The 25,704-nt window shown below is 42.4% G+C and overlaps 1 protein-coding gene across 1 annotated transcript in view; it reads left to right on the top strand.

Moving 5' to 3' along the window:
* B3GLCT (beta 3-glucosyltransferase) overlaps positions 1 to 25,704 on the top strand; it is a 125,413-nt gene that overhangs the window by 91,696 nt on the left and 8,013 nt on the right. Inside the window, exon 13 of the mRNA XM_034936537.3 lies at positions 19,736 to 19,855. Within this exon, the coding sequence (XP_034792428.1) occupies positions 19,736 to 19,855 (120 nt within the window). The remainder of the gene's footprint in view (positions 1 to 19,735; positions 19,856 to 25,704) is intronic.

Below are 25,704 nucleotides of genomic sequence, written 5' to 3' on the forward strand. Positions count from 1 at the left end.
TTTCTAAATATATGATCATGTCATCTGCAAACAGAGACAATTTGACTTCCTCTCTTCCTGTTTGAATATCCATTATTTCTTTCTCTTCCTTATTGCCCTGGACAGAACTTCCAATACTGTGTTGAATAGGAGTGGTGAGAGAGGTCATCCTTGTCTTGTGCCAGTTTTCAAAGGGAATGCTTCCAGCTTTTGCCCATTCAGTATGATACTGGCTGTGGGTTTGTCATAAATAGCTCTTATTATTTTGAGATACATTTCATCAATACCTAGTTTATTGAGTGTTTTTAGCATGAAGGGGTGTTGAATTTTATCGAAGGCCTTTTTGCATCTATTGAGATAATCATGTGGTTTTTGTCATTGGTTCTGTTTATGTGATGGATTACATTTATTGTTTTGCATGTGTTGAACCCGTCCTACATCCCAGGTATGAAGCTGACTTGATCATGGTGGATAAGGTTTTTGATGTGCTGCTGGATTTGGTTTGCCAGTATTTTACTGAGGATTTTCACATCAATGTTCATCAGGGATATTGGCCTGAAATTTTTTTTCTTGTGTCTCTGCTAGGTTTTAGTATCAGAATGATGCTGGCCTCATAAAATGAGTTAGGGAGGAATCCCTCTTTTTATTGTTTGGAATAGTTTCAGAAGGAGTGGTACCAGCTCCTTTTTGTATCTCTGGTGGAATTCGGCTGTGAATCTGTCTGGTTCTGGGCTTTGTTTGGTTGGTAGGCTATTAATTATTGCCTCAATTTCAGAACTTATTATTGGTCTATTCAGGGATTTTACCTCTTCCTGGTTTAGTCTTGGGAGGGTTAATGTGTCCAGGAATTTATCCATTTCTTCTAGATTTTCTAGTTTATTTGCGTAGAGGTGTTTATAGTATTATCTGATGGTAGTTTGTATTTCTGTGGGATCAGTGGTTATATCCCCATTATCATTTTTTATAGTTGCTATTTTACTCTTCTCTCTTTTTTTCTTTATTAGTCTAGCTAGCAGTCAATTTTGTTAATCTTTTCAAAAAACCAGCTCCTGGATTCATTGATTTTTTAGAGTTTTTTTGTGTCTCTGTCTCCTTCAGTTCTGCTCTGATCTTAGTTATTTCTTGTCTTCTGCTAGCTTTTGACTTTGTCTGCTCTTTCTTCTCTAGTTCTTTTAATTGTGATGTTAGGATGTTAATTTTAGATCTTTCTCACCCTCTCCTGTGGGCATTTAGTGCTATAAATTTCCCTCTAAACACTGCTTTAGCTGTGTCCCAGAGGTTCTGGTACATTGTGTGTTTGTTCTCATTGGTTTCAAAGAACTTATTTCTGCCTAAATTTCGTTACTTACCCATAGTCATTCAGGAGCACATTGTTCAGTTTCCATGTAGTTTTGTGGTTTTGAGTGAGTTTCTTAATCCTAAGTTCTAATTTGATTTCACTGTAGTCTGAGAGACTGTTATGATTTCCGTTCTTTTACATTTGCTGAGGAGTGTTTTACTTCCAATTATGTGGTCAGTTTTAGAATAAGTGTGATGTGGTGCTGTGAAGAATGTATATTCTGTTGATTTGGGGTGGAGAGTTCTGTAGATGTCTATTAAGTCCGCTTGGTCCAGAGCTGAGTTCAAGTCCTGAATATCCTTGTTAATTTTCTGTCTTGTTGATCTGTCTAATATTGACAGTGGGGTGTTAAAGCCTCCCACTATTATTGTGTGGGAGTCTAAGTCTCTTTGTAGGTCTTTAAGAACTTGCTTTATGAATCTGGGTGCTCCTGTATTGGGTGCATATATATTTAGGATAGTTAGCTCTTCTTTTTGCATCGATCCCTTTACCATTATGTAATGCCCTTCTTTGTCTTTTTTGATCTTTGTTGGTTTAAAGATCTGTTTTATCAGATAGTAGGATTGCAACCCTTGCTCTTTTTTTTTTTTTTTTGCTTTCCATTTTCTTGGTAAATCTTCCTCCATTCCTTTATTTTGAGCCTATGGGTGTCTTTGCACATGAGATGAGTCTCCTGAATACAGCACTCCAATGAGTCTTGACTCTTTTATCCAATTTGCCAGTCTGTGTCTTTTAAATGGAGCATTTAGCCCATTTACATTTAAGGTTAATATTGTTATGTGTGAATTTGATTCTGTCATTATGATGCTAGCTGGTTATTTTGCCAGTTAGTTGATGCGGTTTCTTCATAGTGTTGAAGGTCTTTACAATTTGATATGTTTTTGCAGTGGCTGGTACCGCTTTTTCCTTTCCATATTTAGTGCTTCCTTCAGGAGCTCTTGTAAAGAAGGCCTTGTGGTGGCAAAATCTCTCAGCATTTGCTTGTTTGTAAAGGATTTTATTTCTCTTTCGCTTATGAAGTTTAGTTTGGCTGGATATGAGATTCTGGGTTGAAAATTCTTTTCTTTAAGAATGTTGAATACTGGCACCCATTCTCTTCTTGTGGCTTGTAGGGTTTCTGCTGGGAGATCCGCTGTTAGTCTGCTGGACTTCCCTTTGTGGGTGACCCGACCTTTCTCTCTGGCTGCCTTTAACATTTTTTCCTTCATTTCAACCTTGGTGAATCTGACGATTATGTGTCTTAGGGTTGCTCTTCCTGATGAGTATCTTTGTGGTGTTCTCTGTATTTCCTGAGTTTGAATGTTAGCTTGTCTTGCTAGGTTGGGGAAGTTCTCTTGGATAATATCCTGAAGAGTGTTTTCCAACTTGGTTCCATTCTCCCCATCACTTTCAGGTACAGCAATCAAACGTAGATTTGGTTTTTTCAAATAGTCCCATATTTCTTGGAGGCTTTGTTCATTTTTCATTCTTTTTTCTCTAATCTTGTCTTCACACTTTATTTCAGTAAGTTGGTCTTCAATCCTTGCTATCCTTTCTTCCACTTGATCGATTAGGCTGTTGATACTTGTGTGTGCTTCACAAAGTTCTCATGCTGTGTTTTTCAGCTCCATCAGGTTATTTATGTTCTTCTCTAAACTGGTTATTCTAGTTAGCAATTCGTGTAACCTTTTTTCAGGTTCTTAGCTTCCTTGCATTGGATTAGAATATGCTCCTTTAACTCGGAGGAGTTTGTTATTACCCACCTTCTGAAGTCTATTTCTGTCAGTTCGTCATACTCATTCTCTGTCCAGTTTTGTTCCCTTGCTGGTGAAGAGTTGTTATCCTTGGGAGAAGAGGCATTCTGGTTTTTTTTTTTTTTGGAATTTTTAGCCATTTTGCACTGGTTTTTCCTCATCTTCGTGGATTTATCCACCTTTGGTCTTTGATGTTGGTGACCTTTGAATGGGATTTTGTGTGGACGTCCTTTTTTTTTTTGATGCTGATGCTATTCCTTTCTGTTTGTTACTTATCCTTCTAACAGTCAGGCCTCTCTACTGTAGGTCTGCTCGAGTTTGCTGGACGTTCACTCCAGACCCCATCTGCCTGGGTATTACCAGTGGAGGCTGCAGAACAGCAAAGATTGCTGCCTTTTCCTTCCTTTGGAAGCTTTGTCCCAGACAGGCACGCGCCAGATGTCAGCTGGAGCTCTGCTGTATGAGGTGTCTGTCGGCCCCTCCTGGGAGGTGTCTCCCAGTCAGGAGGCACAGGGTTCAGGGACCCACTTGAGGAGGGAGTCTGTCCCTTAGCAGAGCTCCAGTGCTGTGCTGGGAGATCCACTGCTCTCTTCAGAGCTGGCAGGCATGAACATTTAAGTCTGCTGAAGCTGTGCCCACTGCCACCCCTTCCCCCAGGTGCTCTGTCCCAGGGAGATGGGAGTTTTATGTATAAGCCCCTGACTGGGCATCTGCCTTTCATTTAGAGATCCCCTGCCCAGAGAGGAGGAATCTAGAGAGGCAGTCTGGCTACAGCAGCTTTGCCTAGCTGTGGTGGCCTCCACCCAGTTAGAACTTCTAGACAGCTTTGTTTATACTCTGAGGGGAAAACTGCCTACTCAAGCCTCAGTAATGGCAGACGCCCCTCCCCCCACCAAGCTCGAGCATCCCAGGGGGACTTCAGACTGCTATGCTGGCAGCGAGGATTTCCAGCCAGTGGATCTTAGCTTGCTGGGCTCCGTGGGAGTGGGATTCGCTGAGCTAGACTACTTGGCTCCCTTGCTTTAGCCCCCTTTCCAGGGGAGTGAACAGTTCTGTCTCACTGGCATTCCAGGCACCACTGGGGTATAAAAAAAACTGCTGCAGCTATCTCGATGTCTGCCCAATTGGCTGCCCAGTTTTGTGTGTGAAACCCAGGGACCTGGTGGTATAGGTACCTGAGGGAATATCCTGGTCTGCAGGTTGTGAAGACTGTGGGAAAAGTGTAGGATCTGGGCTGGAATGCACCATTCCTCATAGCACAGTCCCTCTTGACTTCTCTTGGCTAGGTGAGGGAGTTCCCCGACCCCTTGTGCTTCCCAGGTAAGGCGACGCACCCACTGTTTCTGCTTGCCCTCTGTGGGCTCCACCCACTGTCCAACCAGTCCCAATGAGATGCACCAGGTACCTCAGTTGGAAATGCAGAAATCACCTGCCTTCTGCATTGATCTCACTGGGAGCTGCAGACCAGAGCTGTTCCTATTTGGCCATCTTGCCAGCCATCTCCTGTTTTGTTTTGTTTTGTTTGATAATTATTTCTCATAGTTCTGGAGGGCTAGAAGCCTGAGATCAGGGTGCCAGCATGGTTGGGTTCTAGTGAGGGCTCTCTTGGGTTGCAGGCTGCTGACTTCTTGTATCTTCAAATGGTGGAAAGAGAGCAAGCTAGCTCTGTGGCCTCTTCTCAGAAGGGCATGAATCCCATTTATGAGGTCTCCACCCTCATGATCTCTTCACCCTCCCAAAAGGTCCCACCTCTAAATAGCTTCATATTGGGGATTAGATTTCAACATATGATAAAATTTGGGGGGAACACAAACATTCATTTCATAACAGCTACTAGTCTTCTCTTAGTATAGATTATCAAATACTAAGAAAAAGAAGGGTCTATTTTTCAATAGAGATGATGGAGAAATACTGTAAAATTATGTAACTTTTTTTTATTACCATCTGGTTCATCCACAGTATGTTTCTTTTTCCTTTTTTTAAAATTGTGGTAAAGTACACACAACATCAAATTTACCATCATAACCATTTTTAAGTATATAGTTTAGTAGTATTAAATACATGCATAATGTCGTGCAGCCATCTGCATAACTCTTTTCATCTTGTAAAACTGAACCTCTATATCCATTAAAAAATAACTGTCTATACTCCCCTAACCCCATCCCCTGGCAACCATCATTCTATTTTCTGCCTCTATGATTTTGACTACTCTCAGTACCTCATATAAATGGAATCATACAGTACTTGTTTTTTTTTGTGACTTGCTTATTTTACTTAGCATAATGTCCTCGAAATTTATCCGTGTTGTAGCATATTGCAGAATTTCCTTCCTATTTAAGGCTGAATAACATTCCTTGGATACAGTATGGATAGACCATATTTTGCTTATCCATTCATCTGTTGATGGACACTCCATCAACATGGGGTTGTGGGTATGCACCCAGAAATTGAATGACTAGATCATATGGTAATTCTATTTATAATGGAACCATCACACTGTTTTCCCATAGAGGTTGTTCCATTTTACATTCCTACCAGAAGTGCACAAGGTTTCCAGTTTCTCCACATCCTTGTCAACCCCATTATTTTCTGGGTTTTTTGGTTTTTTTTTTTTGATAGTCGCTATTCTAGTGGGTGTGAATTTTGATTTGCATTTCCCTAATGATTAGTTGGTTAGGAAAAAACTGAGCTATTTTCCCCTCTGTTCTCACACTGCAATAATCATCAACACAGAAGACAACTTCCGTGACCAAAAGTGTGGAGCAGGGAGAGTTCTCCTACCCACCAAGCAATCAATCAGTTCTGCAGTGGACACCAAATGGGTGTCCTTTAATTCAATTTTAACACTGTCTACCTGGAGATAGTGCCAATTCCCACAGTTTGAGGGCTCAGTCCCCAAGACTGCCCTACCACCCCATACACCAGACACCAGTCATTAAGTCCAGGTGTCCAGAACTTCTGACTGATGAGCTTCACGTCGGGGTTCTTACAACCTCCTCTGTGGGTTTATTTAATTTGCTAGAGTGGCTCTCAGAACTCAGGGAAATACTTTCTCACATTTACCAGTTTATTATAAAGGATATTACAAAGATACAGATGAAGAGATGTGTAGGGTGAGGTATGAGAGAAGGGGTGTGGAGCTTCCATGCCCTCCAGGAACTCCACATGTTCACATATTCTAAAGCTCTCTGAGGCGTGCTCTCTTGGGGTTTATGAAGGCTTCATTATATAGCCACGATTGATTAAACCATTGGCCACTGATGATCAACTTGACTTTCAGCTGCTTTCCCCTCCCAGGAGATTGGGGGGTGGGACTGAAAGTCCCAACTCTCTAATCATGCCTTTGTCTTTCTGGTGACCAGTCCCATCTTGAAGCTGTCGGTATACATTAGCCTACAAAAAGATAGCAATTTGGACGTTCCAAAGATTTTAGGATTGGTATGTCAGCAAATGGGTGATGAAAATCAAATATATATTTCATAATATCACAGCCTACCCTCAGTCTTCAGATACCTTACATCAAAAGAACATACAACTCAAAAGATATTGCCACATTAGAGTCTCATTCCATCATTAATAACTAGTCTAGTCCACTATATTGTATTAATGTTTCCCAGAGTGAGTCCACTCAGGTTTGCAGGCTTCCCTTCAATCTTGTCAGGTTCCAAAGCTGGAGCGGTCTTGGCAAACAAATAGCTTTACCTTTTTAGATATCTGTTATAATTGAGCTGAGAGACAATGTCATCTGTTTCTCTAAGGGTCTTTCAAGGTGTTAATGTAATGTTGGATTTCCCTCAATTTATAACCCATTATTCATTCCTTTACCCTCAACTACTATTTATCTTTCTCTCCGTTAATACCCAAATGTTTCCACCTTTGGAAGAGACATCAGAATCACTACCGTTCTGGTTTAGACTGCAGGCAACAATGCTAGTCTAGCAGGTACCCTCTCCTCAGCCCACTCCCATGCAGATAGGGTAAAGTTATGTAGGTGCAAAGCTAGTGGGTTATTTTTACCACCAGGCAATATAGCTGCATTCACTCTTAGCCCCAGCTTTGCTAAGTGGGGTGAAGGAGCAACACAGTCACATCAGGCCCTAAGGAATTTTGACATAAGCTTTAAAAACATAGTTATGGTTTTTTGCTTAGAAATCAGCACTGCTTCCAGCACTGGTAGTTGCAGGCCTGGTCCTACGACCACTACGTCAAGTAGGAGGGAAAGAAAAGGTTTCAGTGAGCTGATTTAGGGAAGAAAGAAAAAATGATCGTTATTCCAATGTACTCCTGCCTTGGCAAGATTTGCATAGTCATCCGAGCATCCTCTTCACCCCTTCTTCTCCAGACCAGCCTTAGAAAAACAGGAACATCTAGTGGGCAGACTCCTTTAGTCCCACTCATGTTGAGTATGAGCACGCACTCTTGAAGGCATGTAAGCCAGCCTTTTATGTTTCCAGTGTTTTAATTACCTGTTCTATTCATCTATCAAACTATGACTCTGAGGAGACTATCTCTGTGCCCATTGTTGGACATTATAGGCTGTACAGTGTGTTCCTTGGTCTGAAGAAATGACGATTGGCCATACAAATCCATGCAATATCTTCTGTTTAGTTGTTTTTTTAATGGTACTCAGAGTATTTGCATGTTCCACTGAGTAAGCAAAAGCCATGCCAGAGTCATTGTCTATTCCTGTCAAGACCCATTTGTAGCCCCATAGGGCCACTAGCACCAGTCTCTGTATTGCCAGCTTTGTTTAGGACCTTTGCACCAGGGAATCTGCCCCATAGCCATTATCAGTCTCTGTCTTTTTTTCTGGTGGAGAGAACAGTTCTTATTGGCATTTTGTGCCCGAGAGGATGCAAAAGGAACATGTCTAGATTCAGCCCATCTCTGCCTGCTGCCATACCCCCATATCCACTAATTTCATGGATCCAGGTGACCACCTCAAGGAAGTCCACAGGGTTACCTGCTTGTCAATTCCATTCACCTTCCAAACCTGGAAAGGGGCTCTTCTGATTGACATTGACTTGTTCTACTTTAATGCACCCCTCAAATGTCCATGGGGCCATGCTTCATATGGGCATCCTTTTAATAGGCCAAGTATCCATTGCCCTCTTGCCTAACTGTATGGGCAGGCAATTGGTCACTGCCTATGAGTTAGTAAAATCCTAAACACAAGTGTTTCTACCACTGTTCAATTCTTCCATTACTGTTAGGAAAATGCATCCAATACAGCCCACTGAGATTATTTGTTTTTACCTCCTTTGGTCAAAAAAGCAGACTTCCAAACAGGATGGTATTCATTTACCCTGGTATTGAATTGCCATCCTCAAACCAAGTAGCTCTTGGTTGGTCAGTCAAGAGCTGCTTACAGGGTAGTGTAGAATCCAGTGGCTCCTCACATAGTTCCAGAGTCAGTTTTAGGGGAAAAGAGGCCCTCTGTTTGTGAGGATCTCCTCCTTGCATTCCCCAGGTAGCACGATTGTGTATAAATTCTGTTTGATAATGGAATGGGCATTGCCTCCCTTATTAGAGTGTTCCTCTGACATCACCCAAAACAGCATGGGCATTTCAGATATAAATGTAATTGCCCAATGTGTTCTTCCTGCCTGCTGCACAGATAAAACCAGTTCATTGAGACTGTAATATTGCAGTAAAGAAAGAGTTTAATTAATGCAAGACTGGCCAAGTGGAAGGACTGGAGTTATTACTTAAAGTAGTCTCACTGAGAACTCAGAGACTAGGGTTTTTTGGATAATTGGGTGGGCAGGGGGCTAGGGAATGGTTACTGCTGATGGGTTGGGAATGAAGTCCTAGGGATGTGGAAAACGGTCCTTGTACAATGAATCTGGCTTTGGTTGGGGACCACAGGACTGGTTGAGTCATGAGTCATGGGTCTGAGTGGGTTCAGTTGGTTACCAGAAGGCAAAAATCTGAAAAACATCTCAAAAGACCAATCTTAGGTTCTACAATAGTAACGTTATCTATAGGAGCAATTGGGGAAGTGTCAAATCTTGTGACCTCTGTCCACATGATTCTTGAGCAGTAAGGGATGATAAAAAATACACTTTAGCAAAGTTCAGGCCCCTCCCCTGATCCTAATCTTGTGGTCTTTCATTAGTTTTTGGTCCCTGAGCAAGGAGGAGATTAGTTTTAGGGAGAGACTGTTAGCATCCTTCCTTCCAAGTTAAACTATAAATTCCTGCCATGATTAGCTTGACCTATGCCCAGGAATGAGTGAAGACAGCCGGCCTGTGAGACTAGAAGCAAGATGGAGTCAGCCAAGCTAAATTTCTCTCATTGTCATAATCTTTGCAAAGGGGGTTTCATCAAGATCACTTTATGTCTTTAGTCATAGGGGTAGCCTCAGTTAATGTCCTGTAGCAAGGAAGTAAATGCCCTTCAAGTGGAAATTCTCTAGTTCAAAGTCCTAGTAGTCATTGCTGGGAGGCACTCACAAACCTTTGCCATAAGCCCCAGGAGGTACTCTGCAGAGGGCTATCAAATGGGGAAGTTGTCCCCACCAGCTCTTCAGTTTCTGTTCTGCACTATGTGGGCCTGGGCAATCTTAACTGGTTCCAATTTTAGCATGTTCCATTAATACTGCTCAAAGGATTTACATATCTTCTGTTTTACAGTACTGGATAGGGGGAACATTTCCCAGTCAGATAAAATGTCTCTTACCATAATGCAGTCAGGTAAAAGAGAGAAAACCATTTCACATGAAGTATGTTCAAATATGGCAGCTTTCATAATCCTAACAACCGTTACACTTTTATGTTCTAGTCCCAGGAATTTCCCCTTTTCATCCCCAGATCATTTTACCCTTTCTTCTGCAAAAGGCTTTGGGTCCCCAGCCTGGAGTCCCACCAGGAGACCCTGGCCTCTCTCTTAATTGTTACCTTGATTAACCAGTCTAACAGGTAATTATAGATGGGGTTTCTCATTTTAATCTTTATCTTCTTGTCTTTAAAAGTTCTCCAAACTGGGGGAAATGCAGCAAACTGGTTTGGGCCCTTAAATGTTGAGAGATCAGCCAGGGGTCCCTTTCCTCCACTCAGTCTTTAATAATGTTGTATTAAGACCTTTGTTTTAACCCCATCAATTTCTACTTTATTCATTCCATTTTTTAATAACCACCTAAATATGTCCACCCTCCTGGGGTGAGTCCCATGGCTCTCCCCTTTCTTTTTCCTCTTACTTTCATTCCTATCAATGTTTTCTTTATTCATCTTATTTCTTACAAAGCATTTAAAAATTTCCACCTCCCAGGATGAGTCCTTTGACTCTCCCCTCTCCCCTTCATCATTTTCTTGTTAATTAACCTAATGTCTTTGTTAGCATCTGTAAGACCTCAAGGTAAAGCTTAGACCACAAATTTGATAAGCCTTCTGGAACTGTCTTGGTTTTGCAGCAGTAAGGTTATATGAGGTGCCCATGCAAAATGGGCCCCTTTAACAACAACATGTACCATGGCCTGGATAACGGTCATATTCAGTGGGTGAATATCCCAGTTATCATAAAGCTAGTCCCACATGGCTTAAAGATGAAACGTATCAGCTGCATAATTTGGGGTGTTCTACTTGGCATTTATAGGTGGAGTTTGGCAGTCCCCCTTCTCAGGGTAAACAGATCTTACAGTGGCTTTTATTCAGTCCATCAGGCTTGCTGTTCCCTCAGGAATAACCTCCTGTGTGTCTGGATTATGTACACCCATGTGCAATTGTTCAGCATTGAGTTGTGGGTCCTGCATCAAACCAAACATGCTCTTCCATTCTGCAGCATTCAAAACCAAAGATACTGCCCCTAAATTAGTTATTCTCATAATCCATTTTTATAAAGGTTCCTCAAGAGGTGGATGATACAGATCTACAAAATGGAATAGTTCCTTTACACCATACCCTCTAGTTTCAATAATTATTTGGTTCTTCCCTTCTCCCATAGGTCACCCCAGGTCTCAGAGGTACTTTCTGTTGTTCCTGCATAATTTTGCCCTTGTGCCATGGTTCTGAGGCTAGTGGCTGAAGCTTAGACTCACTGAAATCTAAGTTTGGTGTATGTAGTGTCACGGTCTAACCCAGCACTCTCTTTTAATTTTATTTTAGCTAGTATAGATAACAATAATCAAGGGATTGAATAGTTTGCTTTTTTCTGATTAGTTTGCATTTTCTTATGCAGCCGGTGAACAAATTCTCCATCTCTAAATTCCATTGGTAACTTTTACCTTTAGTAACTCAGCAGAGCACTGTGACTTCATATCATAGGTGATTGTTTGGCCACCCAGGATTCAAGGGTTTCTCATCCCCCGGGCTTTTATCCTTTCTCTTCTCAAACCAAATGTTTCTCTGAACCTGAGCCATTCTAGCTAATCCCACTTCACTAACATCAGTTGTTCCTGAAAAACTCTCAGAACATTTTTTTCTGTGTTCTTATACCACAACAATCAATGAGGAAGACTTCTGTGACCCTGAAATATGTGGGAATTTCTTCCCCCCAGCAAACAAGCAGTCCTCTTCCTGCTGGTTGTCCTCCCATTCAGTTCTGACACCATCTGCCTGGAGATAGCCTTAGATCCCACAGCAGGCTCAGTCCCCAAGACTGCTTCCCCAGACACCAGTCATAAGTCCAGACCTCCAGATCTTCTGACTGACTGACTTTAAGTTGGGGTTCCCACAGCCCCTTCTTTGGGTTCCTTTAATTTGCTGGAGCAGCTCACAGAACTCACGGAAACACTTAGGTTTACTGGTTTATTGTAAAGGATATTATCAAGGATGCAGATGAAGAGATGTGTAGGGCAAGGTATGGGGGAAGGAGTGTGGAGCTTCCTTGCCCCCCTTGGGTGCTTGACCCCCAGGAATCTGCACATGTTTAGCTATCCAGGAACTGTTCAAACCCTGTCCTTTTGGGGTTTTATGGAGGCTTCATTATATAGGCATGATTGACAACCATTTAAAAATGTGATTGAACAAAAAGCCCATGTTCTAAACCCAGAAAGACCTCCTTATTCATTTCTTGGCCTCTCTGTGTAGTATTTCTTCCTCTAGGTTGTGGGGCAGGACATTTTCTGGAATTAGAGTCTTTTGACCCACAATGAGATTAAATTCCTACCTTGGGCAGGTACAAGGACACTGATAGAGGCAAGAGGCACACAAATTCCTAGGCAGAAACGGCCAGGTCCCCAGTGAAACCCAACCTTCAAGCCAGGCTATCAGCTCAGGGTAGAGTCCACGGCCAGGAGTGAGAACTTCCCCGATGCCTTTTAGCTAATCAAATGGTGCTTTTCCCAGGCCTGCCTATGGACCAGTCAGCACACACTCCCCGATCCTGAGCCCATAAAAACCCCAGACTCAGCCACATATTGGGACTACCTGCCTTAGTTAGGGCACCCTCTCACACAGAGGGCTACCCACTTTGGGTCCCCTCTCATGTTGAGAGCTGTTCTTTCATTGAATAAAACCCTCCTCCACCTGGCTCACTCTCCAGTGTCTGTGTAACCTCATTCTTCTTGGATGTGGGACAAGAACCTGGGACCCGCTGAACAGTGGGAGTGAAAAGGGTTATAACACTTTCCTGGCTGGCTCACTGAGCTGAGGGTGGTGACACACTCCTGTTCACTAGAGCGGCAACCCTTCTAGGGGCCTAGACCTCAGGATTCCCTGAGCCGGAGCTGTAACACTGTAATCCTGCCACCCTTTGCTGGTGCTGGGTAGCTGCCCCACATGATGGGAACTGGAAGCGGTGGGGCTGGGCCAGCCCAGGAGCCACGGGCTGGAGTGGGGCGGCAGGACCAAATGAGCTGGGACATGCCCCCATTCACCGAAGCATGCAGATGGTAGGAATGAATGAGCTATAACAGGAACAAGCTGTGATTCTTCCTGGGGGCTCAGAGCTTAGGACTCCCTGAGCAAAAGGGTAACACCCCTTGGGGCTCCGCAGTTGCTGGCATCACCAAGTTTTCAGGATCTGCTGCATCCCCCACCCCTTGTCCAGATGCTGGCACCCAAGGCAGAAGCCAGTCACAGCATGCTCAGCCCAGCTATGGGCTGAGCACAGAGCCACAGCAGGTGTGGAACCTGGGCCAGTAATATGAGCTAAGCGTTGCCTGCCAGGCTTAGTGGGCAGAGCAAGTCTAGTGGCAAGCCCAGAGCTGAGCGAGGCCCCGGCCAGAGGTGCCACTGGCCAACCGTGGAGATTTCTGGCTGGTGAGGCAGCACTGAAAGAATCTTGTGTCAACAGGAGAAGGTCAGAGAGAGAGATTGTTTCCTTACATCTGCTCCTGAGGCCTAATAAAGCAACCCAGCATTATAATAAAGGAGTAACAAGGGCTATGGGAGTTAAGAGCCAGGAACTCTGGATGAAAACCAATATATATATATTAGTCCATTTTTACACAGCCAAACCATATCAATATATAATCGTAATATCACACCAGGACAGTGGACAGCTCAGTAGTCTGACAGCAAGAATATAATGCTCAATTTTAAACTGGAGAATGTAAACACAGCAAGGAAATCCTGGATACAGCGTTGAATTGTACCATGCTAGACTGGCTGCTGCTTTCCATGATTATGATCTGTCACACATCAATAAGAGACCTAGAACTTGCTTTCCTGAGAGCAAGAGATGAGTAGTTTTGTTTGTAGGACACAGTTAATTTTGATGCAACTAACCTAAAAGATAAGCATATTCTTTCTCAACCACTTTGTAAAGCTGAAAGTAAATTCAGTAGCCTAGAAATTGATCTCCATCATACAAGAGATGCTCTCAGAGAAAAGACCTTGGTTTTAGAATCTGTACAAAGCAACCTAAACCCTCATGCATAGCACCAGGTTGGGGATAACCAGGTCCACATGTCTTTATGTCTTTCTACAATGTCAGATTTTTACTGATGCTATTTCAGCCACAAAAGCCGTGAGCTACATGGAGTTCCCAAGGAATCGATTCTCAGTACTTCCTTTTCAGTCAGTAGAGCCATAGGCACACAGGTTCAAGCCACTCCACAAGTCAGTCAATAATGCAAACCATAATAGTATACTTAATATATAATTTTATAGATTACACTTCCCATAACAAAGTAACATTTAACATCAAGGAAAAGGGGATAGGAAAAAGGGTTAATGAACCACTCCAGGGAGAGAGACATTGAAAAAAAGAATATCCTGGTCTGGGGCAGGCAGTCCCTCAGTCTTGCAAGGAAAAGACTTTGATGTGGGCAGAGCCTTCAGTGGCAAATGCTGGGTGCTTATCACAAGTGACAGCAAGACTGTCAATTAAGATGGCCATTTGAACTGCTGAAGTCTTGCTCTTTCTATGGCCACAGAGTCCTCTGGTGAGGACTGAAAATGGAGGAATGTGCTTGGTTATGTCCTCATTTGATTGAATAGAACCTTTATTGATCAAGTAAAACATCTGGCCCCTTTTGGCAAAGTGCCTAATGAAATGTAAGATGGAGTCTTTTTCTGAGATAAAGTTACTTATGTCCAGGATACTCTATGTGTAAGCCAAACACAGTGTTAAATGAAGTAAATCAAACAAATGTATTAGAATGAATAAGATAAAGTAAGTAAATACATTGGAAAGCAGAAGTCTGTAAAAGAGGGATTATCTTGACTACAGAGTAAAAATAGAAAGCCCCAAAACTTATATGGAAACAAATTTAGTACAATAAGAATGTGGAAACAAATTTAGTACAAGAAAGAGACCAAAGAAAGAGTAAACAAGATATAGTAGAAAAGTTAAAAGAAAATCTGTCTTTGCAGACACAAGCAGCATCTTGAGGGAACTTAGTTAAGAGAGAATAAAGTTGCTTCAATAAGAAGTCGCAGGGAGCTGAGAAAGATCTGAAATCTGAACTCTCTAAAATGAAAACTTTCCATAAGACTAATAAAACTGAGTTGGAAAAATATAAGCAGCTCTATCTACAAGAATTAAAAGTTAGAAAATCATTGGCAACTAAACAAAACCAATGATAAAATAGCAGAGGTTAATAGCAAACTCCTTGTAGAGAACAGCAGATCAGATTTTTACACCAGTCTCATTACGAGGCAGTCCTAGAGTCACCTTGTGTGCCGAAAACAGGATAGTGTTCAAAGAACATTTTCTAGTCACTCAGAAACCATCAGCATTGTCAGAGGCCTTGACCTTCAGACAGATATAAACCTGATTGGAAGTCTTGTGAACTCTTTGAGCACCAACACTTGTCACTGGTCAGAGTTTCTTTTCATATATTAAATTCGTTTTCTTCACTTTCAGCTTTAGCTTTATTAGCTAGGGTATTTTTATAAGACTCATGAGTGGGGATGGGAAAGGTGATCTTTTCATGTACTTTGTTTTGTTCTTACCCATCCCTCCCACCAAAAAATGAGACACCAGAACTGTTAATGTTACTATTCCTCTGTGAGAAAAGATATCTTGGCAAATAATTTAGAGACAGGGCTCAGAAGAAGAGAGGAAAATGTGGGAAAGTTTGGAACTTTAGCCTAGAGACTTGTTGAATGGCTTTGCCCAAAATGTTAATAGTCATGGACAATAAACTACAGGTTGAGGTGATGTCAGATGGAAATGAGGAACTTGTTGGGAACTGGAGTAAAGGTGATTGTTGCTGTGTTTTAACAAAGAGACTTGTGGCATTTTGCCCCTGCCCTAGAGATTTGTGAAACTTTCAACTCGAGAGAGATGATTTAGGGTATCTGGTGGAAGAAATTTCTAAGCAAAAAAGCATTCAAGAGCTGACTTGGATCCTGTTAAAGTCATTCAGTTTTATAAGGGAAGCAGAGCATAAAAGTTTAGAAAATGTGTACCCTGACTGTGCGATAGGAAAGAAAAACCCATTTTCTGGGGAGAAATTCAAGCCGGCTGCAGAAATTTCTGTAAGTAGCAAGTAGCCGAATGTTAATTCCCAAGGTGGGGGAAATGTCTCCAGGTCATGTCAGAGACCTTCGCAGCAGCTCCTTCCCCTGCTCCCCTACCTCTGCATCACAGGCCCAGAGGCCCAGGAGGAAAAAGTGGTTTGTTTCGTGGGCTGGACTCAGGGTCCCCATGCTGTGTGCAGTCTAGGGACTTGATGCTGTGCGTCCCAGCCACTCCAGCCATGTCTAAAAGAGGCCAAAGTACAGCTTGGGCTGTGACTTCAGAGAGTGGAAGCCCCAAGCCTTGGCAGCTTCCATGTGGTGTTGAGCCTGCGGGTACACAGAAGTTAAGAATTGAGGTTTGAGAACCTCTGCCTAGATTTCAGAAGATGTATGGAAATGCCTGGATGCCCAGGCAAGTTTGCTGCAGGATAGTGGCCCTCATGGAGAACCTCTGCTAGTGGGGAAGGGAAATATGAGGTCGGAGCCCCCAAACAGAGTCCCTACTGGGGCACCACCTAGTGGAGCTGTGAAAAGAGGGCCACTGTCCTCCAGACCACAGAATGGTAGATCTACTGACAGCTTGCACCATGCATCTGGAAGAGCCACAGACACTCAATGTCAGCCCGTGAAAGCAGCCAGGAGGGAGGCTGTACTCTGCAAAGCCACAGGAGAAGGGCTGCCAAAGACCATGGGAACCCACCTCTTGCATCAGTGTTACCTGGATGTGAGACATGGAATCAAACGAGATCCTTTTGGAACTTTAAGATTTGACTGTACCACTGGATTTTGGACTTGCATGGGGCCTGTGGCCTTTTCATTTTGGCCAATTTCTCCTATTCAGAATGGCTGTATTTACCCAATGCCTATACCCCCATTGTATCTAGGAAGAACTAACTTGCTTTTGATTTTACAGGCTCATAGGTGGAAGGGATTTGTCTTGTCTCAGATGAGACACTGGACTATGGACTTTTGAATTAATGTGGAAATGAATTAAGATTTTTGGGGACTGTTGGGAAAGCATGATTGGTTTTGAAATGTGAGGACATGATATTTGAGAGGGGCCAGGGATGGAATGATATGGTTTGGCTGTGTCCCCACCTAAATCTCAACTCGAATTGTATCTGCCAGAATTCCCACATGTTGTGGGAGGGACCCAGTGGGAGGTAATTGAATCCTGAGGGCCGGTCTTTCCCATGCTGTTCTCATGATAGTGAATAAGGCTCATGAGATCTGATGGGTTTATCAGGGGTTTCCGCTTTTGCTTCTTTCTCATTGTCTTTTGCTGCCACCATGTAAGAAATGCCTTTTGCCCTCTGCCATAATTGTGAGACCTCCCCAGCCACAAGGTGGAACTGTAAGTTAAATTAAATCTCGTTTGCTTCCCAGTCTTGAGTATGTCTTTATCAGCAGCATAAAAATGGACTAATGCATTACATTGGTACCAGGAGTGGGGTGTTGCTGAAAAGATACTCAAATATGTGGAAGTGACTTTGGAACTGGGTAACAGGCAGAGGTTGGAACAGTTTGGAGAGCTCAGAAGACAGGAAGATGAATGAAAGTTTGGAACTGCCTAGAAACTTGTTGAATAGTTTTGACCAATGAAGTCCAGGCTGAGGTGGTTTCAGATGGAGATGAGGAACTTATTGGGAACTGGAGCAAAGTTCACTCTTGCTGTGCTTTAGCAAAGAGACTGGTGGAATTTTGCCCCTGCCCTAGAGATCTGTGGAGCCTTGAACTTGAGAGAGGTGATTTAGGGTATCTGGTGGAAGAAATTTCTAAGCAGCAACGCATTCATGAGGTGACCTGGCTTATTCTGAAAGCATTCAGTCATATTCATTCACAAAGAGATGGTTTGAAATTGGAACTTATTAAAAGGGAAGCAGAGCATAAAGGTTTGGAAAATTTGCAGCCTGACCATGAGGTGAAAAAGAAAACCCCATTTTCTGGGGAGAAATTCAAGCCAGCTACAGAAATTTGCATAAGTAACAAGGAGCTGAATGTTCATACCAAGACAATAGGGAAAATGTCTCCAGGGCATGTCAGAGATCTTCACAGCTGCCCCTTTCATCACAGGCCCAGAGGCCTAGGAGGAAAAACGGTTTCATGGGCTTGGCCCAGGGCCCCACTGCTCTATGCAGCCTCGGGACTTGGTGCCCTGTGTCCCAGATGCTCCAGCCATGGCTAAAAGGGGCCAAGGTACAGCTTGCCTTTTGCTTCAGAGGGTGCAAGCCCCAAGCTTTAGCAGCTTCCATGTAGTGTTGGGCCTGCAGGTACACAGAAGACAAGAGTTGAGGTTTGGGAACCTCTGCCTAGATTTCAGAGAATGTATGGAAATACCTGGATGTCCAGGCAGAAGTCTGCTGCAGGGATGGGGCCCTCATGAAGAACTTCTGCTATGGCAGTGCAGAAGGGAAATGTGGGGTTGGAGCCCCCACACAGAGTCCCCACTGGGACACTGCCTAGTGGAGCACTCAGAAGAGGGCCACCATCTTCCAGACCCCAGAATGGTAAATCCAGTGACGGCTTCCTCTGTGCACCTTGGAAAAGCCACAAGCACTTAATACCAGCCTGTGAAAGCAGCCACAGGGGCTGTCCCCTGCAGAGCCACAGGGGTGGGGCTGCCCAAGGCCTAGGGAGCCCACCTCTTGCATCAGCATGTCCTGGATGTGAGACATGGAATCAAGGAGATTTTGGAGGATTATATATATATATATTTGAGACGGAGTTTCGCTCTTGTCACCCAGACTGGAGTGCAATGGCATGATCTTGACTCACCGCATTTGGAGGTTTAATATTTAATGATTGCCTGGCCAGGTTTTGCACTTGCATGGGGCCTGTGGCCCCTTTGTTTTGGCCATTTTCTCACATTTGGAACAGGAATATTTACCCCCTGTATCCCCATTGTATCTTAGAAGTAACTAACTTGCTTTTGATTTTGCAGGCTTATAGGCGGACGGGATGTTTCTAAGTGGTGTAAGTTCTTAAAACATTGAAAAAATAGGCTTTCTTAGCACTACCCTTTGTGTCTACTTAAAAAAGTTATTTTTTGATTTTATCTTCCTATAAATTCATTGTTTTCATCCAAACAGCAGCTGCAGTTGCAGGCATTTTTATGACTAACTCACGGATAGTCTTACTTTAGAGAACCCAGACTAATACACTGCCCTTTGTAAGCTATTGTTGGTAATGTGTGTTAAAGGCAGATAGGGGCCAAAAGGTATTCAAAAGTATAAGCAATTAGACACAAAAAGTTCTCAGACTTGGGTGGCCTTATTGAGGGAAACATAAGCATGGTTGTGCCTCATTATCTGAGGATTTCTAGGATAGCCTCACTGCCCAAATTCTCTTCCCCACCTGCCAGCCAGGGAACCAACGTGCATTTGCATCTCAGTGGCTCCTTTTTAGGCCATCAGGAATTTTTTTGTTAAATACCAAGTTCATCTGAAAAGATGTGAGGATTAGTTCACACTCACTTGAAAACAGGACTGGTAGAAATAAGATCTAGAGCACACTGGCCAACTTCACTTCAGTAACCTGCCACTCTCACCACACAAATCAGGCAGCCATATTATGGCAGGGGCTTGTAAAAACTGAGGAACAAGCCCCTCGTGTCTCAGTTTCTCTTGTTTCCAGTAATGTACAGTGTTCATGCATTCTTTTCTTTTTTTGTTGTTGTTTAAAATTTTTACTTATTCTATAAGTCACTCAAATTTCTTCTCTTAACTATTTCAGTTTAGTATTACACAGTATACAGAGTGGGATGTAAGAACCATAAACTATTCTGTAACCACGTTTGAATCAAGTAATCATAATTTGTGTTCCCTTTGGCATCTCAGTATCTCCAGGCTCCAGCACTTGCTTAGCTGTTATGACTCCGGCGAGCCTGTGTTTCTGGGAGAGCGCTACGGCTACGGCCTGGGCACTGGTGGCTACAGCTACATCACGGGAGGAGGAGGGTAACTATGATCACAGCTTTCTTCAACTACTTTAAACATAAACTTCCCTTTCCACACGAGAGGTAGGTCTCTGGCACTGGGATCTATACTGATACGTGAGTACTCTGTGAATGGTGGTTGTTACTATAATAGGAAAGTGAACATTATATTTGCTAAATATTAAAAGAACACACAGTAAAGAATATTTTAGCCCTTGAAGAAATGATATAAAAAAGTATGTCATACTTGCTAGAATGTCCCTAACAATGGTTGCTTCTAGACAGCCAACTAGTTTTGATTATCTATTTAAATGGAAAAAAAATTGGTTATAGATTTTAATCTCAGAGAATAAGCCATTAGACTATTAAATTATGTAATGCTTAATAAATTGCCTTTGGAGAAAGTGTAGTATAGAAGCTTACTTAGGCAATTAAATAATATTTATGTAGGATTTATAGGTTTTAAATAACAGTTAAAAATCAATGTTTTAAATGAAGCATCTGCCTAATCTCTTACGAAGAAAGATTTTAACTTGATTTATATGGGTAAATCAATTAAGCAGTTTTCCCTATTACTTCTGTAGTCTTACTGTTGGTGCGTGTAGGCAAAATCTTATCAACGGTAGTCATTTAAATTCACTCAGTAGATACTTGTTGCATGTCTTCTGTGTTCCAGGCAGCATTCTAGTTTATAATCTAATGGATTATACACTTCTGGAGGGCTAGGACCTTAAATTCCTACTTTGCAGTTCCCTAGATTGGAACAATTCCTACAGGAACCTGCAGGATCTCAACATACGTACTACAGGCATCCTGATTTTGTTTAGTCGATTCAGTGGTGAAGATAACACGGTTATGGTGGTGGCTCTTTTGTGGTGCTAACCAAACCTGAGCATGTGTGCTGATCTTTGTTAGACAATGGCTTGCATCTACCTGAGGTCATTAACAACAGGAGGGGGAGTCCAGGGAGGCCTTCGAAAAGACACTAGAGTAAGCCCAAGGAGTGTTGACCACCTTATCAAAAAAGGTTCAAGCTATTTGCAGCCTTACTGTAATGCATCGGGCTTTCTGGGTGAAGAGTTAGGGCCAATTAAGGATCAGAACATGGCACCCACTGAGCCAGGATGTTCCACTTTGAAAGTGGCCCTGTTATTTGTATATGGGTTTATATACTTTATAGCATGATGGTGTTCATATAATATTTTTAACACAGAAGTGACTTGTTATGTGATTTCTGCAAGAAAACCATTTTGTCGTCTTCATTGCATATTGGATTTAGCTGTTGTTTCCAAGACTGGCACTCAAGGCCTTCTGAAACTTCACTTTACCTTACCTATCTAGCATTGCCTTTCATCATCCCAGTTGGTTGTTTATTCGTTCAACTGGCCTTGTGTGGGCCAGGCATGGGGAATGCACAGATGAAAGCTGCACAGTCCTTTCCCCACAGGACCTCACAGGCCAGTGCCAGATTTGCAAATACATTGCATAATTGTCACTGCTCCCCCTTCCCTTGCCCCTGGCAGGCCGTGCTAGACCACCAAGGTGGCACCTTTAACTTCTGTGCTCAGCGTCTACCCTGCTCCTGGGTACTTCCCACCACCTCTAGTTTTTCTGTCTTAAAACTTCTCACCACCACCATGCCTTCTCCTTCCTACCCTGCGGAACATCTTGAGTTCACTACTCTATCTCCATTTTCTCAGCTCCATGCTCAGCCTTCTAAGAGTCATAAACTCCCAGCCTCCTAAACTACCTCACCAAGGTTTCCAGCAACCTTGCTGTAGCTAAATCAAATTAATAATTTCCAATTTTTATCCTATTTCACTGACAGCCTTTAACACCCGTGACTGTTGACCTGAAACACCCCTTTCTCTTGCTTTCCAGAGCGCCATCCTATCCTTGTTCATCCTTCTTTCTGGTCATTCCTTCTCAGTTGTTTCTGTCTATCCCTTTAATGTCTTGTGTTACTCAGGCATCTTTTCTAGTCCTACTTCTCACCCTGTATTGTCCCTGGGTGATCTTATGGCTTGATGCTGAATGTACCCAGAACTCTTTCTCCAGCCTAGAACTCTGCTGGCCGCTGGATTCATAGATTCAAAGGGCATCTCCACTTGACTGATTGACAGACACATCACACTCAACACCTTGTCATTTCTGACCGTAACCCCTGATTTGTTCTTCCAATGTCCCCCTCTCAGGGAAAACATTGGCTTATATGAGTTCTTACCCCAGGAGTCTGTGAGTCAGCTCTCACCCTTTCTTTCCTTCTTTCCCCACTCCCTGCAATCAACTGAATCACCCAGTCCTGTCCATTTTATTTCCTAAATCTCTCTTCCATCAATACTTCTCTCTACCTCCAGTAATCTCAGCCAGGTCACTGTCATATCCTATATGAGTTCCTGCCACAGCCTCCTGTTCCCCCTACTTTTTGGTGTTAAACTCCACTCCATGCTGTTGTCCACACTGTAGTCAAAGGGACCTTTCTAAAAGCAGATCTGGTCCTCTCTCCCCTCTGCTCAGAGGCCCTCAGTGGCTTCTCATTGTCTTTTCTCCAAGAGTGTGAACCTTTTTCTACTTTTGACATCTAAGACAAAGAGATGATCATTCAGATTTTAACAAGAGTCAAGTTGATCTGGGATGAGTCCTCAATTTAATCTTCCCTAGTTTGCCTGATTAACAGCCTCCCTGGGTGTTGCTGAGGCCACTGCTTTGGGCCTGAAGGCCCAAGAAAAGTTTTGTCTTCTACCCACTTACCAGGCCCGGTTTGCCGCTGAAAGCTGCCATGGCTGTCTTGCTACTCCCCTAGCAAGGCTTTTTCTCTCTAGAAATTCATTCATCTAGGCTTCGTGTCATTGACCTCTCTTCAGTTTCATAATTACATATGATTTTCTTGTTATTTGAATATTTTTATTTGAGTGTTACCATGGCATGAAAGTCTTTTGCATCCTCTGATATCCTAACTGGCAGTAGAACTTCTCCCATTGCCTTTAGGATCAAGTCTGCACTCCAAGGTTTATAAGACCTCTCATGATCTTGGCAGATGCTGTTTTACCTTTCTAGCCTCATCCATCTACACCCTTATCTTAAAGAACTCTTGCTGAACTTGTTTCAGTTTCTCTGAAGCACTATTTTTTTCCTCTCCTCCCAAGATACGACATTCGCTGGTCTCTGCATACCATTGTTTCCCCAACTTTCTGCCTGTCTAGTTCCTCCTTGTTCTTTTGTACTCACCATAGCTATCACCATTTACTCTTGAATGCCTTTAGCCCAATCTAGCCTCTCAAATCTGGGTTTAATGCATTTCTAATGTACTTTCATAGCATATTATGCAAACCATTATCATTTAATTGCCTATTTACTTTTCTATTTTCCACTTAAATTATGCATTATTTGAAGGCAACACCTGTGTGTTTCATTTCTCGTTATTTCCTCGCTTCTTAGCATAGGGACTCATGTTTTTCAAGGTACAGTGAATAAATGAATAAACAAATCCATGAACACAAGGCACTGATCTTTATATAGCTAACATTGACCAATGTGATGTTCTGTCTTTAATAGCGCTTTTACAAAGATGCAGGAACATTCGTCATGAGATTGTCTCTTACATCAACCTTTGATAAAAGCTGTAAGACATAATGTTGAATAGTTTCTCTAGTATTACAGTAGAATTTTCTGATGCTCTAGCTTGAGAACCAATATGCCTTTTAACAGCAAGTCAGAATCAGTGGCTTGTAAAACCAATTCATGGACCATGACTAGCATTTTAAATTAATGAACTATTGAGTGGAATAGAATAAAATGGAAAATATCAGAGTGCATTCCATGTCATAAGGGTAAGTATTGTTTGTGACATTTTTGTTTCAGCTTTATACATACCCATGCACACTCACACATGAAACATATAAATGGTTGCAATGTGAAATTAATTTCTTTGTTTTCTGATGGCGGGTCACAGTCAAGTAAGTATTGAAAACCACTACCTTAAACCATCCGTCTTAGGTAAGGATGTTTTGACAGAGCTGAGTCAGACATGTAGGTTCCTGTGGTTTCTGTGTAGGTATTTTGCGTTGTTTGGAGCATGAGACCTTTGTACTATTTGAATCCAAGTGTCTGTTTTTCACTTTGTTGCTTACTCCATGAAAGTTTTGGTACTTGGAGAAAAGAAATTGAATGACCATTTTGTTTTATTATTTCAACAGGCTTTTGAGGGGCAGGGGGTGTTTGGTTATATGAATGAGTTCTTTAGTGGTGATTTCTGATATTTTGGTGCACCTGTCACCCAAGTAGTGTACGCTGTGTCCAGTGTGTAGTCTTTTATCCCTCATCCCCACCCCTCTTCCGAGTTCCCAAAGTTCATTGTATCATTCTTATGCCTTTGCATCCTCATAACTTAGCTCCTACTTATAGGTGAGAACATGTGATGTTTTGACCATTTCTTTTTGAAAATACTTATTTACATATGTGCATTTAGGTAGGAAGCTGTGCTTAGGCTATCTATCATCAGCCTTTTTGGCAGCCTTGGGAGCAAATGACTACACCAGAATAAGATGTTGGGCAATGTCCTCGGAAGAGGCCGCAGGCAGTGTTACCCAGAGAGACTGCCATGAACTATTTATTGGCTGAAGGCCAGGAAGGGCAGGCATGTTTCTCACGCATGTTCCCTTCCTACATCTTCTTGATCTGCACTGTGTTCTTGGGCAAGTCCCAGACTCCCATTTCAGTTTTTCTTATTTTAAACATTTGTATATTGTATATTGAAGGAAATAAAATAATCCTGTAGCCTTTCAACATCTTTTTAATGTTTAATAGTTGGTGGCCAGAGCAGACAAGTGTTCTTTCCCACCATGATATGACTGGTAGTTTTCCATTTTGGGGAGCAACCTTATTTGGAAAGAACTCATCAGCATGCTAATAAACAAGTGTTATTAACGGCTCATATTCACTTAGTTTATGCAAATAATTAATGTAAGACTGTGTGAGTAGGCAAAAGTATAAAATAATTACATATTAAAATTTCATGCTCACGTTTCATCTTCCTATAAAGTTAGTTTTTCAGAGAGCGGATCAAAAAAAGAAAGTCTTTCTCATTTTTTCTCATTTTACTAGATGCTGACAAAAGAAAAAAAGCGTTTTTACTATTTACTGTCAACACATCTTCTCATGTGTGCTCTTTTCCCGGAGTCAGTAGCTTGAGCCCAACGTGGCCGATTGGGTGTAGGAGTTCCACTCAGCCACAAAAAATGTGGCCAGGGAGGTTTCACTGTGGACAGCAGGCTTTCTAAGAGAAAGGCAATTTATGGTGGGTTTTCAGACTTGCAGTTTTCCTTTCTCTGTAGTTGACAGGAACTTTCTTTTTATACCTTCCTATTTTGTTACAACATCTTAAGTAAAGAAATTCTCTTGTCTAGTCAAGGGCAGGGAGGGAGTTCTGCACTGTTGCAGGGGACGGAGGAGGGGGTTGGCCATTAGCATTAGGTAAAACTGTGCTGAATTGAGCCCAGCATGTGGAATCAGTATTTTTGATTCAGGGATTCAAGCTCTTTGTCCTTTTTTCCTTCCTCCTAGACTGATTCATAGAATGTTTCCTCCCCCAGGAAGAAGGTCTTTGTAAAGGCGACTTTGTTCTCACTTGTTTGATGCATCAAACTTCTATTGAGTGCTGTGGGCAAGGCCCTATATGTGGCAGTGGGACTATATGGATGAATTTTAAATAGTTTTGCCTTAAAGAAAGTCTTTGATGATTGAGACTGAACTTATGAACCATATTGTTTCCTTCAGCCCTTTCAGTTATTGAGCTTTTTATGGTATGAAAAGATTCATTTCTACCTTAGGATCAGAATGAAAACAAGAAACCAATCTGTATTTTAAAACGAA

Source organism: Pan paniscus, chromosome 14 (genome assembly GCF_029289425.2).
Source record: "Pan paniscus chromosome 14, NHGRI_mPanPan1-v2.0_pri, whole genome shotgun sequence".
NCBI classification, from domain to species: Eukaryota; Metazoa; Chordata; class Mammalia; order Primates; family Hominidae; genus Pan; species Pan paniscus.